General features: G+C 40.6%; 1 protein-coding gene across 3 annotated transcripts in view; it reads right to left on the bottom strand.

Moving 5' to 3' along the window:
- Window positions 1-10,861, bottom strand: part of MNAT1 (MNAT1 component of CDK activating kinase) — a 153,909-nt gene extending 143,048 nt beyond the window's left edge. For all 3 annotated transcript variants that reach the window (XM_081344000.1, XM_081344002.1, XM_081344001.1), the window contains exon 1: window positions 10,715-10,861. In XM_081344000.1, coding sequence (XP_081200126.1) covers window positions 10,715-10,803 — 89 coding nt within the window. In that variant the 5' untranslated portion in view covers window positions 10,804-10,861. The remainder of the gene's footprint in view (window positions 1-10,714) is intronic.
- Between the last annotated feature and the right edge of the window lie 6,792 nt (window positions 10,862-17,653).

Here is a 17,653-nt window from a genome sequence, read left to right as displayed (position 1 = left end):
CCTATAATAACCAGCCTATTGCCCCTGGATATAGTAGTAAAAGCTCTAATATGATTTAACACTTAATAGGATGCTGTATCTTAAAACATATGTTTCTGTTCAATTTAAATTTTAACTTTGTTTTTATCTTGTTCACTGCCAGAGTTAATTGTGGTAGATTGGCAGCTATAAAAATTTGTTAAGTAAGTAAGTAAGTAAGTAAGTAAGTAAGTAAGTAAATAAATAAATAAATAAATAAACATGACCACAGCCACTAGTAGGTATGTCCTCCATAAAGTTATTGATTCAATTAATTCAATTATTATGGAATAATAATATTGCACACCAAGTAATATTGGCGCATCAGCTCCCTCTGTTCCTGGAGGAAGCTGATTATCTGGACCCGTACCAATCGGGCTTTAGGCCCGGGTACAGCACGGAGACGGCATTGGTCGCGCTGGTGAATGATCTCTGGCGGGCTCGGGACAGGGGTTGTTCCTCTGTCCTAGTCCTATTAGACCTCTCAGTGGCTTTCGATACCATCGACCATGGTATCTTACTGTGGCGTCTCAGGGGGTTGGGAGTGGGAGGCACTGTTCTGCAGTGGTTCTTCTCCTACCTCCTGGGACGTTCGCAGTCGGTGCTGGCAGGAGGGCAGAGGTCGGCCTCGAGGCTTCTCGTTTGTGGAGTTCCTCAGGGGTCGGTCCTCTCGCCTCTCCTGTTCAACATCTATATGATGCCACTGGGTGAGATCATTCGTGGTTTTGGGGTCGGGTATCATCAGTATGCTGATGATACCCAGCTTTTCATCTCCACCCCAAACCACCCCAGTGATGCCCTTGACGTGATGTCCCATTGCCTAGAGGCGGTTTGGGTCTGGATGGGGAGGAACAGGCTTCGGCTCAATCCTGACAAGACTGAGTGGTTGTACGTGCCGGCATCTCGGGAAATTCAGGTTATTCCATCTTTAACCATGGGGGGGGTGAGGTGTTACCCCCCCGTAGATAGGACTCGCAACTTGGGTGTCCTCCTCGATTCACAGCTCTCCCTGGAAGATCATATAGGAGCTGTGACCAGGGGGGCCTTTGCCCAGGTTCACCTGGTGCGCCAGTTGCGACCCTATCTGGACCGGGATGCCCTGCATACAGTCACTCACGCGCTCGTGACCTCTCGTATAGACTACTGCAATGCTCTGTACATGGGGCTGCCCTTGAGGACCACTCGGAGGCTCCAGCTGGTGCAGAATGCAGCCACGCGAGTTGTGTTTGGGGTCTCCCGATACTCCCATGTAACACCTCTACTCCGCGAGCTGCATTGGCTTCCAGTTGCCCTCCGGGTGAGATTCAAGGTGCTGGTGATGACCTATAAAGCCCTAAATGGCATGGGTCCGGATTACTTACAGGAGCACCTGCTGCCGGCGTCAACTTCCCTTCATCCAGTGCACTCCCACAGAGAGGGCCTCCTCAGGGTGCCGTCGGTCAGAGAGTCGGCTGGTGGCCCCCAGGGGGAGGGCGTTCTCTGTGGGTGTGCCAGCCCTTTGGAATCAATTACCGGTTGAGCTCCAGATGGCTCCTGACCTTCGCTCTTTCCGCCGTGACCTGAAAACTCACCTATTTGAACAAGCTGGCCTGGTCTAATGGGTTTGGGGTATTTAATTTGTAATTTTTAATTAATTATCTATTGTAATGGGCTAGTCTATTTAATCTCATTTTTAACTTTTGTATATTGTATTTTTATTGCAATTTTATTGCCTTGTACACCGCTCTGAGTCCCTCGGGAGAAGGGCGGTATATAAATTAAATTAATAATAATAATAATAATATTACTCATTTTTTAAAAAAAATTATTAGTTTTTATAGGGTTAAAAAGGAAGGTAGGGAAATGGGGATTTGTGATAGGGTAGAGGAAAGGTTAAAGGTGAGGGTTGGGGTTTCCCCCAATAACATTCAATATTTGGCAAACAGCATGTTGTCTGGGTAAATATACATAAATAAAGATAATGAGGCTAACAATAACACTGATAGATATAATAAATTATCAAAAACAATACTAAATTTTCAATGTATGATAACATTCTTACTCAAATAACTTCAAAGTTGCATATCACATTCCTTTCTCTCTAACTCATTTATCTAGCCATTGATAAAATTTATTCCAAGTTCTGTAATAAACTAAATGCTCTTTCTCTTTAATCTCTAAAGTTAATCTATCCATTTCTGAACAATCCAATATTTCTTAATTAATACTTCTTCAGTCGGTGACTTTTCATTTTTCCAATATTGGGCATACATAATTCTCGCTGCTGTCAATACATGTAACATTAAGTATCCGCTCCCCTTATCATAGTTAGGGCCTATCATTCCTAAGAGAAACAATTCTGGTTTAAATTCTATTTGTTTTTTAATCATCTTGCCTAACCATAAATGTATCTTAAGCCAAAACCTTTTTTGCTTTAGGACATGTCCACCAGATATGATAATAGGTACCTGGTAATATTACTCATTTTTAAGACTGCTCATTCATCCAACAAATCTGGATGGTTTTACAAAGATTAAAACAATAGATAAAGAAAATATCACATAATAAAAGCAACCACGTTAGGGGAAAAAACAGGCTTCAAATATACAGTATTAATGGGCTCATACACTATCTCAGCCCAATGCCAATTGAACAAGTTAACTCTTTATCACAAAAGGACAACAAGCTTAGCTCCATATATGAGGGGGCTTTTAAAGAGGGCAATTACAGCAACAAAGAAAGTATGCCTCTTAAGTTTCTAAGGTAACAATTTTTTACTAATAAAATGTGCTGAATCAGATCAATAGAGTTGGTGAGAGTAATTCTTTATATTAATATACATTAAAAAGGTAAAGGTAAAGGTTCCCCCGCACATGCGTGCTAGTCGTTTCCAACTCTAGGGGCTGGTGCTCATCTCCATTTCAAAGCCGAAGAGCCAGCGCTTGTCCGAGGACGTCTCCATGGTCATGTGGCCGGCATGACTAGACGCCAAAGGCGCACGGAACGCTGTTACCTTCCCACCGCAGTGGTCCCTATTTTTCTACTTGCATTTTTACGTGCTTTCGAACTGCTAGGTTGGCAGAAGCTGGGACGAGTAACAGGCGCTCACTCTGTTACGCGGCACTTGGGATTCGACCTGCCAAACTGCTGACCTTCTGATCGACAAGCTCAGCGTCCTAACCCACTGAGCCACCGCGTCCCTATTAATATACATTACAATCAGTTATTTTCTTTGTATCTTTTGAATTATCTGTTAATATTAGGTAGCTCCATATTCTAATAACTAGAGAAAAAAGCATATCTATTAATAACCCCTTATTCTTAGGAATCTCAAAATACATCTTAAATGATTTTTTTTTACAATGACCATAATACAAAAGCCAATACCCCTTTGAGTGCACATTAAGGTATTGATAAAGGAGAATATTTGTAGCTCAGGTTGAAATGAGGGTTCCTTGGTGCTCTCTGAGCTTGGTTGGTTTCTTGCAGACATTTCATTACCCAAACTGATGTTCAGTTTGGGTAATGAAACATCTGCAAGAAACAACAAGCTCAGAGAGCACCAAGGAACCCTCATTTCAACCTGAGCTACAAATATTCTCCTTTATCAATACCTTAATGTGCACTCAAAGGGGTTTTTGCTTCTGGTCTCAGGTTTTCAGAAAGAGCATTTCTTTTTTAGTCCTAGCCAGGAGAGTCACTGGGAATAGCAGCATATAAATTTAATAATTAAAAATGTAAATGGAAACATTTGTTATGGGATGAACTTTGTCAGCCAACTTTTTTTATAATCTGTTATTTCATATTCAATAGACAATAATACATGAATAATTCCACCATTCTAGCTTGCTCTCATTATATCCAAACAAGCTGATTTAATGGATTGTGTCTGAAAAATTCCTTATGTCCAGCATGCAAGAATCAACTTTTCTTTGGGGATGGGCTTTTACATATGTTACAGGCTGGTTTTAATGATACTTTAAAAAGTGTAAACAAATCTCCTTTAAGTAATCATCAGTGATTACCTAACTTCAAGTTTCATCAACAGCTCTCCCCAATAATGACAGCAAAACAGGTTGCAGCCCTTTTGTGTACATAGCGCTATTCTTTTATCGAACACGCTTAGGAGAGCGAGAAAATTGCAACTTGAATCCTCAACTTATGACCAATCATTTAGCAACTGTACAATGGCACTGAAAAAGTGGCTAGTCCTCACACTTAAGAGCATGTCAGTCTCCCCACAGACACATCATCAAAATTCAGGTACTCAGTAAGCAACATGTATTTACAAGACCTGCAGCATCCCAGGCTCACATGATCACCATACACAATCTTCCCAAGGGGCTTCCAACAAGCAAAGTCAATGGGACAATCGGGATTCACTTAACAACCATGTGATGGCCTTATTGACTGCAGCAAAAATAGTTGTAAAATTAGGCACGCTCATGTGATGATTCATTTAAGACAGACGGTGGTCATAAGTCAAGGATTACTTGTGCTACTATTACAGAGATTCCAGAGGGGTTAATAAGGTTGCATAAGTAAATATGGTTTAAAAAGCTCCCAAGATGACCTTTTGAAATAAAAATTTAAATTTACATCTCAGCCTAATCAGTTGCTACTGCAAAATTTCACCCAAGTTCATCGGAGAAAATAAAATCAGGTCCTGATGATCTCTCATCAAAAGTATCAGCCAGCAGTATCACTATTATAGTGGGCCAAAAATATCTATTCTGCATTTAAGACATAACTATAGTGTGAAATCCTTTTCCTAATCTGAAGCCATCGAGGGCTAAAGGGGATGTAAAAGCAATCCGCTTTTCTATTTTTAAAACTGTACATCATAAAAACTGTATCCCCCCCCCCCTTTTCTCTCTGGATCACATTTGCAGCTGATACAGCTTTGCTGAAAACAATAGTGCTGCATCTGCTTTTGCTGGCAGGGTGTTTGACCTTCAAGGGACATAGCTGAAGTACTTTTTTCCTTTCTCAAAGTATGGCAGGCATGCTTACAATCAAGAAAAGATTAAGATCTGCAGGAAAGCTCCTTTTGAGGACAGACAGACAGACAGACAGACAGACACACACACACACACAATTTGTCAAGCAAATAAGAGACATCCCTACAGCTATGCATTTAACCTCAATCTCTCTACCTTTAAAATAGCAGACAAAACACATTTAATACAGCCAATCTTTACCTGTTAATCTTTATAGTACTAGATTTAAAAGGCTTTTGTATTTTTTGTACTTTGCATTTGAAGATTTTTTTAGCCACCTTTAATATTCAGCTGGACTGAAAAACAAAATACAAATTGGCTGAATAAATAAGCAAGCAATCAAGGAAGAGTAAAACTTAACACCCTCAGAACTCATAAGTTTCTACATAGCAATCCCAGTTCCCACTGAATGGAGAGAACTGGAGAAATGAACTTTTTCTTTATCTAGCCTAGCATTATTTATTGGCAGCAGTTCTCCAGGAATCAAGCTGAGATTTTCCTAATCATTTGCTCCCAGATCTTTTAGATGAAAGCAGGAAAAATCAAACTTGAGTCCTTCTGTATAACAGCATGTCTACCAATGACCTATAAATTCCTCTTTGCAGATTAACCTCCCAGCTCTGGGAGCAATTAGCTCACCAATGAGCTATTGTCTTTTAAATTGTAATAAACCCCAAACATAAGCAATCCTTGTCAACCACTTTATTCCTCTGTGTTTTTTTCTTTTTATTAGTCCTACTCCTTGGGGCAGGAACCTGTCTTGCTGCATTTTTAAAATATTGTGTATAGCACTAAATAAGTAAAAGCAAAAGCAATCTTAGCAGATAGAGAGCAGAATTTCGTACTTCAATAATAACTACATGCATGCATTCAACTTCATAAAAACTTTTAACTGATTCATTAATATACTTCCCTTTATTCAGGTTATGTGTTGTAAAAATATGGATTCGCCATGAGTTAGAGATACAGAATAGAAAAATTTTAATAGCTCATATTTTGAAAATTACATTTTGAAAATTATTGCAACACTGTTTTTTTAATACAAAGGATAAAGTAGAAAGGGTTGTCTGCTTGTATTTTAAAACATATTTACACTTAATGTGAATAATCTTTCCTTTATGATCCAATCTGTAAACGGAAGCTCATACAAAAAGCTTCATTCATCCATACTACCATATTTACCAGAAAGTTTAATTAGTTATATTTAATTCTAAGTTAAAACACCATCCCCAGCATGACTGTCTTTAAATGACTTGGACTGCAGCTGTTATCCACTATGGATATGCAGATAATATATACTCACACACACACAAACCATCACATGATTCTCTTTCAAGATAAACAATGTTATGCATAGCTCTGGAAAACAGTAAAAGAATTAAAGGAGGGAAATAAGAGAAAAAGAGATTTAAGAGAAAGAAATTGAATTAAATCTAGCTTAAAACAACACCAGTCACTTGACAAACCATCCCTGGGTATACTACATCAATGAAACTAATCATATATTGCCTTTGCTTTCCACAAAATTGGGCTCCATAAGAGAAAGTAGAATCTCTTTATTACTACCGTATCTAGTGATCATCTGGATTGCTATAGCCAGTTGTGACAGCCCTGGTTCTCACCTTTCTCTTTTTGAGAATCTTAGCAACTTTGTCCAGCTGTGTTCTTCTGTGTCTTCCCCATGCTCAAGAATAAATAAAAAGACTTTCTACTAGTAATTCCTTAATAAGCAAAGACAGAGATAAATGGGCAGAAATCTGCAATTATGACCAGTAATGCTTATGTTTGTGCTCCACATTGAAAACAATGTGGTATATAATTGAATATATAAAAATTTTCAGTACTGCAGTCCTTGTAGAAAAAAAATCAAAGGACCACAACAGTGAATAGCCTCATATTAGCTTCTGAGGAAGACAATCACTAAGGGAATCCTCCTAGAGTAACAACCAGAATAAAGAAATATAGAATATACTCTGCACTTCTGGAATCCCGAAACAGTTTCCAGGCTGAGAGGTAAAACAGGTCTGAATTTGAGGGGTGAAAAAGAGGATGCAGAACAGGAGACATAATAGATCCTTAAAAAATAGAGAAGATGAAATTACACTCCATCAGAAAGTGAAGAGACATGATAGCTAATAAGACATTACTATCTGGAAATGAAATAAACATTTACTGATGAAACTCATATGTTATGGACTGTGCTATTTGCTGGGAATGGAGGCTCAAGAATGTAACAACACGACATTCAAGACTTATCATTGGATGAGTTCAAGTGGAGAGTGCACAGACATTTGTTGGGGTGCTATAATTTAGTAGATATTTACCAAATTTATAGTATAAATATAAATATACAAATTACTTTGCTGAGCAGAAATGGCATCTTTTTATAACTTTATTATTCTATGTGCAAAAAGACAATATAAGTAGCATACAGTCTCTGAATTACCAAAACAAAAAGTCCACAAAATAGCAGAGCATTGCTAATAATCTATGTCAGCACAAATCGCTGTATTTTGCCATAATTGAGCCAAACAGGAGGGTATCCAAAGCATGCAAAACAAAGTTTACGTAACTATGAAAAATATGTTGTCCTGAATTTCTAGGATGCACTGCAGGGGGCTGGGGTTCTACCTGTTCCCCCCCCCCCAATACTGACTGAAAGCCACAAAGGCGAACCTCCACAAAACAGGGTTTCCAAATCCCAGCCCCAAAAATCTGTCCAGAAGATACCAAGGTCCACGTATCGAAAGCACTGAGCAATCCAGGAGAGCCCAGGACAACTGCACCACCCAAGTTCTGAGCACTGCAAAGATCATCAGTAAGTATATACATTAAGAATTAAGACAAAAAAATCAAGACTATAATTTTTTTCTGTTTCATAACTATGATGTAGTTTTTGAACAGTGAATTAAACCTAAACAATATGAATAGCTTTGCCCCAAATAAGAGGCATGACTAACAGTATAAATTATTATATAATTCATAGGGAGGCTCTCTGCTCGGTCAATCATGCCCTGTGGCCATCTCCCGTTTGGACTATTGCAATGCGCTTTACATGGGGCTATCCTTGAAAAATATCTGGAAGCTTCAGCTAGTACAGTATAGCTGCCACATGGACAATCTTTGGCACCAAGGAAATGGCACACGTGACACCTCTGCTGCGCAACCCACATTGGGTGCCAATTTGCTTCTAGGTCCAATTCAAGATATTGGTTATGACCGTTAAAATCCTACACAGCATGGGGCCAGGTTACCTACAGAACTGTCTTCATACTGCTACATCAGTCCTTCCCAATGCAGCCTGTGGAAATTGCAGACTGCAAACATAAAATAAGTACCTTTAGGATGGTCCATTATAACTTCAAATGGTACCTTAGCAACTGGTCCTTCCCACCCAGTTAGACAGTGAAGGTATGTTGCAGACCGTCGGCCAAAGAATTCTAGCTGGTGGGGTCCAGAAAGAGAGCCTTCTCTGTTATTGCCTTCACCCTCTGAAACATGTTTCCTCCCAGGTGAGGTGGGCTCCCATTCTCTTTGACTTTTGTAGTCCAGACAAGAAACACATTCAGAAGTACTATCTCTATCTTTATTGTAAGTTTACTTTAATAAATCTTGCAAGTCTGAAAATATGCCCCCCCCTTGCCCTTGTAGTCCAAGAAACTAGGGAGAGTCCCTTTTGAGAGATTTGCCATGCTCCCATTCCTTCTGCATGCTCAGCTTGCTCTTACCCGACCACTGGCAAGTCTGTGATTCTTCCTCCTGTCTACCAAAGTCATTCCTCCATATCATCACAAAATTAAATATGAGGGGACTTCTACTTACTTAGTTTGGGAGCAGGGGTTCCCTTGGATTATTCTCCAATTTTTTTTCCTTGATATTTTTATTCTCGCAACCTAGTCCTTTTTTTAAATAAGGTCAGTTTTATAGTACACAGTTTTTATACAATAGTAATATAGCTTTACTTCTATTTAGGATTTATTAGTTAACCTTTTCCTTCTTCGATGAAGCTTAAAACAATTAAAAAAATAAAAAATAGGATACAAACTGCAGAAAAAAGAGATCCAATCCCTTATATAAACCCACATTCACAGACCACTCAAAAAACTAAAAACAAAAAGATCAGAACATATCCTCCCCAGCAAACAAAACCCAGATAAGCAAGGATTAATACCAGACAAGCAATCAAGCAAAGTACAATATCCTAATCAAGGAATTAAAGCAAAAACCACACCTCCACCAACACTGGCAGGGCAGCTCCTGTATGTAAACAGGCAGCAAACCCCATGCTCCCTAGCACTGATGATGTTACCTGAACAAATAATGAAATAACTGCAAGTAGCAAGCAACCAACCTCAGAGAGCACTAGGACTCCACAGCCAATGTCTCCTTTCAAATCCGGTAGGCCAAAAAATAGTTAAGACACCTATTTAGTAATTATCTACCACATCTTCAGTCACACATTTCCTTGGCTTCAAATGCCCACATGAAAACAGTAGCATTCTGGAAAGTAGGTGTTATGCTAAACAAATAGTAAAGATTCTTCAAAGTAGATTAAAGATAAGCATAGTAAAAAATGAATATGTTCAATTGTTTGGATACAGCATACATCTAGACTTGTAGATTATATAAAGAAAAACGTATATTTCCTTATAAGAAACAAACATTAAGAAACAAAATGCAAAAAACCCCTCACCATTTATTATATTTATTTATTTATTTATTTTAATCCCATTTATATCCCGCCCTTCTCCGAAGATTCAGGGCGGCTTACAATCTAAGCATAAATCAATGTGCTTAGCAATAGCCTTCATTCTATGCATATGCCTATTAGGGCTTTCGCCCCCCCCAAGCGGCATTATTACAAAGTCAGCTTATTGCCCCCAACAATCTGGGTCCTCATTTTACCTACCTCGGAAGGATGGAAGGCTGAGTCAACCTTGAGCCTGGTGGGACTCAAATCTGCACTAATTGCAGGCAGCTGGTGTTACTGAAGGAGGCATTAGCCCACTGCTCCACCAAGGCTCTTGGTAATCGGAGTTAAAAAAAAAAGGCGCTGAGGCTTTAGAAAGAGTGCAGAGAAGATCAAGAAAGATGTCAAAGGGTCTGCAGGATACATCGTATGAGGAACGGTTCTGGGAAATGGGTACATCTAGTCTGACGAAGAGAAGAATTAGGGGCGACATGACAGCTGTCTCCTGGGATGTGAGCAGCTGCAAGATAGCACTAAATACATTCAACATCACGAGAACTTTCAATATTTTACTGCACAGAGATTCTCTGAAATCCTCTGTATTGTTTCAAACTCTTCTAGAGCTTAAGATCTGATCTCCTAGCATGTTAACAGGGACACCTCTAAGCACCTGCAAACTGCATTTATATCACTACGGCCTATCTCCATATCTCTAGATCAGGGGTCTTCAAACTTGGCCCTTTTATGACTTGTGGACTTCAACTCCCAGAATTCCTCAGCCAGCAAAGCTGGCTGAGGAATTCTGGGAGTTGAAGTCCACAAGTCATAAAAGGGCCAAGTTTGAAGACCCCTGCTCTAGATAATAAATAAGGTGCTCAGAGTGTAGGAATGTGACTTCTAGAGAGCAACGTTAGCTTTTGAAACAGGCTTTCCCACCCTCGGTCTACTGAGACACGGGACGTCAAGCCCTAACAGCTAAGCCCCCTTCCTTTCTCCCACCGCTCCTCTGCAAGCCAGAAACACTTACAGCGTGTGTCCGCAAACGTTGACCATCAGCTTGAGGGAAGGGTTCCGGTATTTGGTGGTCTTGCACCGGGGGCAACCTTGGTCATCCATGGCGACAAGCTTTCGACTAAATTTGCCGCCGAAGCCGCTGCTACCCTCATTCCAGAAAGGCGGCGTCCTACCGCTAAAATCGGCCGTCTGGCTCTCTAGCGAGGAAAGAATGGTTCCGCTGTGCAGCAGGAGGAGAAAAAAAACATTTAAGCATCTTGCGCCCTTTTGCTAATTACTTTGCCTGTGCTTTGAAAAAAGAAAGCGGATGAGAAGCGGGGAGGGCAGATTTGAAGCGAATTTCCTCAGCAGGTATTTAACCGTAATGTGAAATACTGTTATCCATGCTTACTCGGAAGTAAGTTTCATTCATCCGATGGATTTATTTCATTAAAAAAGGCAGCTTCAATGCTTACAAAAGCGCCACTTGCGGCTTTAGAGCTAACATCACTTCTGCAAGCCCCTTTCCCTTGGGGCTTGCAGAAACTACTAGAGACAGCAGCCCCAACAGCAATAGGAAAATCATAAAGTAACAGTGGAATATGCTTCCTAATTCGATATATATCTTCCAAAAGTGAAAACCTCAGTGTCTTCAGTGAGTGAGCAGTGGATCACATCCTTACAAGATCCTACGCATAAAATTATTCAGAAGTGAGTCTTCTGCATTGCATTGAATAGCATTTATTCCCCCTCAAATGTCTCTGAGATAAACCTGAAGCCTGTTGATGGGTTCCTATCACTTTGTTCCATTTTGCTTAATACTGTAGATCCCTCATAAACATAGCCCATTGATTTCAATAGTATTTACCCAAGTCATTGTCGGCTATTTTGGTGTAGAGCGACTCTCAAGAATCGTATTGGAAACCAGTTTTTACAAACACAGTCGAAGTAAATGTTCAAGAAAAGTTGCATTAGATTAGTCAGCACGACTCAAAAGCAAACGTTGCTTCGTTTAATATTGTTTTGCGAAATCTCACTGGAAGAGAGGCACACAAATATTTCTTCAATAAGCATGCATAAAGAACGAGACCCAGGGTTCCTTCATGTGCGCTTCTCTGGGATGAAATGAATCTGGCCATTTGTCCTAGCTCAAATTTACTTATGAGGAAACATATATAGGGATCAGGCTACAACTCTATCAGTGTTTTGGCTTGGAGGAATGAATGAAGTTGGTAATGACATTGGCATTTATTTTCGAGCAAGAGAAGTATCCAGATAGTGGTGATGTGCAAGTGATGGTGCTGGGAAGGAATTGACCTATAGAACGACAGTGCAGCTTGATTGAAAGAAGCTGGTCAGGGATTCCTGGCAGTTTCTGAATGAAGATTCTCACTGCGCAGGCTTATTTATTTTTATTTATTTTTTATTTTAATCCCATTTATATCCCGCCCTTCTCCGAAGACTCAGGGCGGCTTACAATTTAAGCACAAACCAATGTGCTTAGCAATAGCCTTCATTCTATGTATATGCCTGCTTATTAGGGCTCCGAAACCCCAGAGAGTTAGTTAATACAGTTGTGAGTCTCTCTTTGAGGTCAGGCGAATGGAAGATTGGTATATAGATGTACTTGGGGCCATTGAGACAAAGGGTCATCCACCGTATTCAGTCTAACTCATCCCAAGATTCCGGAAGTCTTCTTAAAAACAAAGCCCATTGCTTATTTCCATTGAAATAAAACTAATTGAAAAATGTATCCACTTAGATGCATCCTCTATCTAATTTGAGATTTCTTTTTGAATGTATGGGATGGCTTCTGACATCACATTAGACTCTGACTGTAGAATAAACTTGGATTCGTATTAAATGGTACGTGTGTGTGTGTGTGTGTGTTCAGAAACAGCCGGAGCTTCCATCGCACCGACGTCCAAGTCATTGTCGACTATTATGGTCCAGGGCTGCCAGGCTCTGAGAGGATCGTACTGATTTCGTCAGCCAATTAGAGTGGAAGCGTTCCGAGACCGAGGTGGACGTACGGTAGATTTCTAGATTTAGACCCCCATTCCCCCCCCCCTCCGTCCCTCAGCACAATTGCTCCCATGCCCGGACTTGCGCCTGTACAAATTGGCCACGTAAATTACGCTGTACAGGGCTCAAAACTCCGGATAGCCGCTGAAAGACACAAAGGATCTAAGAGTTATCTGTATTTCCTTGTTGCCTTTTAGAGGTGAACCCAACTCTGTATGGTCTGAAGACAGTGACTCCTTACCACCTGCCCCTCGGCTCCCTCCCCCGATGGTGAGCAAATACAGTAACTGAGTTCCAGCCGCTGAAACTCCAGCAGACCAAAAACGGCTCTGCTTTCATTTCCTTAAGGCTGAAAGCCTTGGGGGGGGGGGGGAGGTTGCCTAAGCACCAAGTCGGTCGTTCCGCCTGCCTTGACTGTATTTGCCTGTGGTTTCCAAATCTAACTGCCCTGGTGTAATCCGGGCATTCGGCTGCCTGCAAATGACTGACAGTGACTGAGCCATTCTACCCCTAGGTCTGTTCCCATTCAGCGTCCCCGCAGCCAGATGTGTGGAAAAGGAAACTCGTTTCAGTCAGTCCTGGTTGCTTCTGAGCGACGACCATTCTGCTCTACACTGGAGTAAAAATTATGTAAAAGGGTTTACCCAAAACCTCTAACTCGGATTTTATTTTATTTTCCGGGATCAAAAAGGATCCACCGTGCTGGGAGAGACATCTCCAGGCAGGTTAGAAGATCACTCCGATCAAGTTACAGAGGTATTAGGAATGCGGGGCGTGCATGTTATTCAGGGCATAGATACAAAGGAACCTGGAATACACAGATGATCCTTATAATACCCTTCTACTGAACTGGTTTGTAGGCACATCTCAAAAGTAGGATGTTTGCACTGAACCTCAAACCAACCACACATCATTTTAGACCTGATGTCGCTGTGATCCCGACTGTGTATGGCAACGTGATTCGAGGCTGGCAAAAATCATTAACCTGTAATGCGAAGGCAGGCTAAGGTTGAGCCCGATGTCTGAAAACAGCTTCTTCAAAGGTGATCCCGTTCTGATCAGGAGGTCGGTAATGGGATTGTGCTTCCTACCCCTATTTCCCTATTTCCTCACCAAAACAAAGCCCGATTGCGGGGACCTTCCCCAAAGTCAGTTGAGAAGTGCAAGTGACAGCTTGTTAAACCCCCATAATGGATTCAATCCACCTTGAAAGAAAGAGTTTCCATTTACAGAGAGAAATAATTTTCCCATCTTGATTCAGATTTCCTAAAACTTCCTGAATGCGTTGTGAAAGAGAAAGATATATTTATTAAGTGTATTGCCACCCATCTCACTGTTAAGAGACTCTGGCTGGCTTATAAATATAATTCTACCTACCTTGAGGAAATGGTAGTAAACACTCTGAAATCCCAGTTCACATTATTGCCCTTCCAAAGAGCTGCCAAAGTTGTGTGGCTTGGCAGCGATGCTCAAAAACCAGATATGGCAGATTAAGATTCTCCCCAACCCATCCCCAATACCAAACAGTACATTGATGCCTTGGATCAAAAAATTGCTTTAAAATAATTACATATCTTAACATTGCATTCTCCAATGTGTGTGTTGTGATGTTTCCCCAGAGGCAAGTCCCACTAAATTAAAAGGGATGTGTCTTCATATAGCATACAGTAGTGTTGCTTGTGGAATATTGTTGCCTATTCCAACAATGGAAAAGGAATATTTGTATCTATTGATCCCCATGTCCTAGTCTGTGATGCTGAGGTGGATTAAATATAGATCTTCCTAAGTGTTCTAAAACAAAGATAATGCCTGATGTCATATAAAGATTGCAGAAATAGCCTCATAGGAAAGAAACCATGAACAAAATAATCTTTATCAGACTTTTCATTTTCTGTTGTTCCTGTAGAAATCTGTCAAGAACATCTTCTGGATGAGTCAGACCTCACCTGCACTTACTCAGCAATAAATCCAATGGTCTAATTTGATTTACACCTAAGTAAATAGCCCTACAATTACACTCTTGTAATGTAGATCTAATCTCCTTTTTTGGCTTAGGCTTCCCCAGGCTGATACTCTCCTGATGTATTGAACCATGAAGGCCATCATCCATAGTCAAAAATGGCTACAGCAGTTGAAAAATGTCCATAGTCCAGAAAACAGAAGGCTTGGAAACTTTGTTAGTGGGTAAGGATGAAAGCTTAAATACACAGATCTGTGTATGGAAAAACTTGGAATCAATGGGGCTTCCCACTGAGCAAACTTACATAAAAGTGAGGTTTAATTCAATTGAAGATAGACAAGCTTTTGGTAGAATGCAGGCAGGATCGGATCTGGAGAGCCAAATAAGTTTATTCCAAAGAAGTTCAGCTAAAATTCACTCATTTCAAGAGAACTGATTTTCATGCCAGCATCCTTAGCATTATTCATTTCAGAATTAAGACAAGTTCTGAGAATCAAAGAGCCCAGAGAGTATTGTAAAATTAACAATCAAACCATTCCATTCCATTATATTCTAATTCTACTCTACTAGTTGCCCTTCTCAACCCAGCACCCTCTAGAAAGCTGGAGCTACATCCTCATCATTTTCAGACAGCATCATCCAGGTTGCTCTGAAGTCTTCTTTCTGGTATCAAGACAACCTTTGTTTATATCTTTCCCATATTACTTTCCCAGTAAGGAGGAGTGCTTCTTACTCCTTCCTAGAAGAGCAATTGGGATTTTACCACTAGTTGTTGATTCTACTGAATGGTGAAATGTTTTTGTAAATTAATGATGACATCTACAGTAAAGTGTAATTGATAATTTCCTGGAAACACAGAGACTGGAGAAGCTAACCACCCCAAGGTAAGCATTTTCACAATGTTTACCTTCTTGTCTTCTCTAGAACACATAAGTGCCATTATGTGTTCTGTGAATCCAGTCACAAAGTGTTTATACTTTGACTACGTGGTGCTCAATCTCTTATTGATTTGTAATTGTCATTTGGTTTTAATTATTGTTTATTCAGATGACTTTACATGAGATATTTAAAACAGTCCAGCATCCCTACACCTTTCATACCCATGAGCCCTCTAGGTGTTTTAGATTTTAATTCTCACCCAAAATTATGGGAATGTTTATCCAGAAAACCAGCTGTGGAAAGTTGATCTATCCCACCACTTTTTGGAATATATTTGTTCTGTACCAAGTTACTGTTCCAACATATCAGGATATGCTTTCGTTCATACTTGATTATTTATCATTCACTAATATGTAGCTATCACCTATACTTGTTTAATGCCAACTTTGTGCTAGGCCATGTACATTATGGCTATTATTATGATTTATAATTGAAAGGCTTTCAGTTTCTTTGCCTATAAAACATTTAAAGGCATTGGGGTAGATGAATGGAAAAAGATTGAACTCCTGTGGCTCTGGTCCTATAAACTCAATATTTCTGAGAAATTAAAGTTATAATTCTATCAAATGATGACCTGGAAGTAAACATAACTGAACTTGGAAGAATTTGCATCTAAGGAAAAGTTAATAGCAGTAGCCAGTTAAGTCTGCTCTAAAAAAAAAGTGCAGAAAAAGCAATTGCCCTTGACCAATCTTTCTCCATCATCAGTTGTCATCTGTAAAATGGGTATATCACATTTCTTCATATAACTTATGGAAATGAATACATTTTTTAAAACTGCATTGGAATCCTAAGCACAAATGCAAAGTAATTAGAGATAAATCCCAGTGAGTTCAGTTCCTTCCTTACAGTTCCTTCCTTACAGATTAGGATCCTTGTCTTCTAGTACTGAGTCTAAGCTTACACATCTGGATGTTATCTGCCCAAAATGTCTTATTGGTTTTTGGGGCAGAAGAATCCTTTTTTTGTTTGTTTAAATAACAAAAGCAACAGAGCAAGTCTAGGCACTTACAAAAGAAAGTCCCATTGAGTTCAGTAAAGTTTATTCCAAGATAAGAGTGCAGGCTTAAAGCTGCAGTCCAATGTGAAGTTCCACGGAACTCAAACAAGTATGCAAATGATTGCGACCATAGTGAATAGATCGAACTGGCTTCTCTCCAAAATAAACTCGCTCAAATTTTCAAACTTCTGCAAGTCCCAGTGGGTTAATTGAAACTCAGCACCAGCATTGTAGCCTTAATCCATTGATCAGATGACGCGCATTGTGTCTCTGGCGCAACCTGAAGTTGCATCTCTACTCCATCGCTGCCCGGTACTGGTTCTCCGTTCAGAACCGCCCAATCGGAGTACAGTCAATTCATTTGAAAATTTCAAAAAATTGGATCGTGCGCCCGTGCGTTTAAAGGTCTCTCCTACACAGTGTAAAAACAAAATTGCCCACACAGAGAGCTTAAGATATCAGTATTAATATTTTGTTTGGCAACTGGAGCGGAGAGAAACGAGAGCACGGAGCCAAATCAAAACGCAGCATAAGCCTCCAGGTAGAGGTATTTCACATTTAGAGGAGGAAGTCGAGTTGAGCATAAAGCCGAGGGAGAGGGAGGAGTTGATTGACGGTTTCTATAGAAACACCGGATCCTCCGCCCCCCCTCCCATAGGAATCGGCCAATCAGCGATCCCTCCCGAATCCAGCCGACCGCTTGAGCTATTAAGAATATGTAGCTGGAGAGAGAAGGGCTGAGGAGTCACGTTGGGGAGGGAAAGAAGGAACGAAAGAAGGAACGAAAAGGAGGGGGAGAGGAGAGCGGCTGGGGGGTGGGGGGGGAGAGAAACCGCGATCCGTTTACACGAGCTGTGCTAGAACAAGCTGTCTTAATGGTTACTACGTGGCGGAGGGGAAACTTGATCAGCTAAACGCCAGCCGGGTGGCGGTCCGGGAAGAGGAGGAGGAGCGGCGGCGGCAGCAGCAGCAGCAGCAGCAGCAGGAGGGGTGTGTGAGCACTTTCCGGGGAGGGGGGGGAGAAAGCCGGGGGAGAAGCCCCTCCACCT

Source organism: Vipera berus (genome assembly GCF_964194415.1).
Source record: "Vipera berus genome assembly, chromosome: 1".
NCBI classification, from domain to species: Eukaryota; Metazoa; Chordata; class Lepidosauria; order Squamata; family Viperidae; genus Vipera; species Vipera berus.
This window is presented reverse-complemented; position numbering and strand designations above follow the sequence as displayed.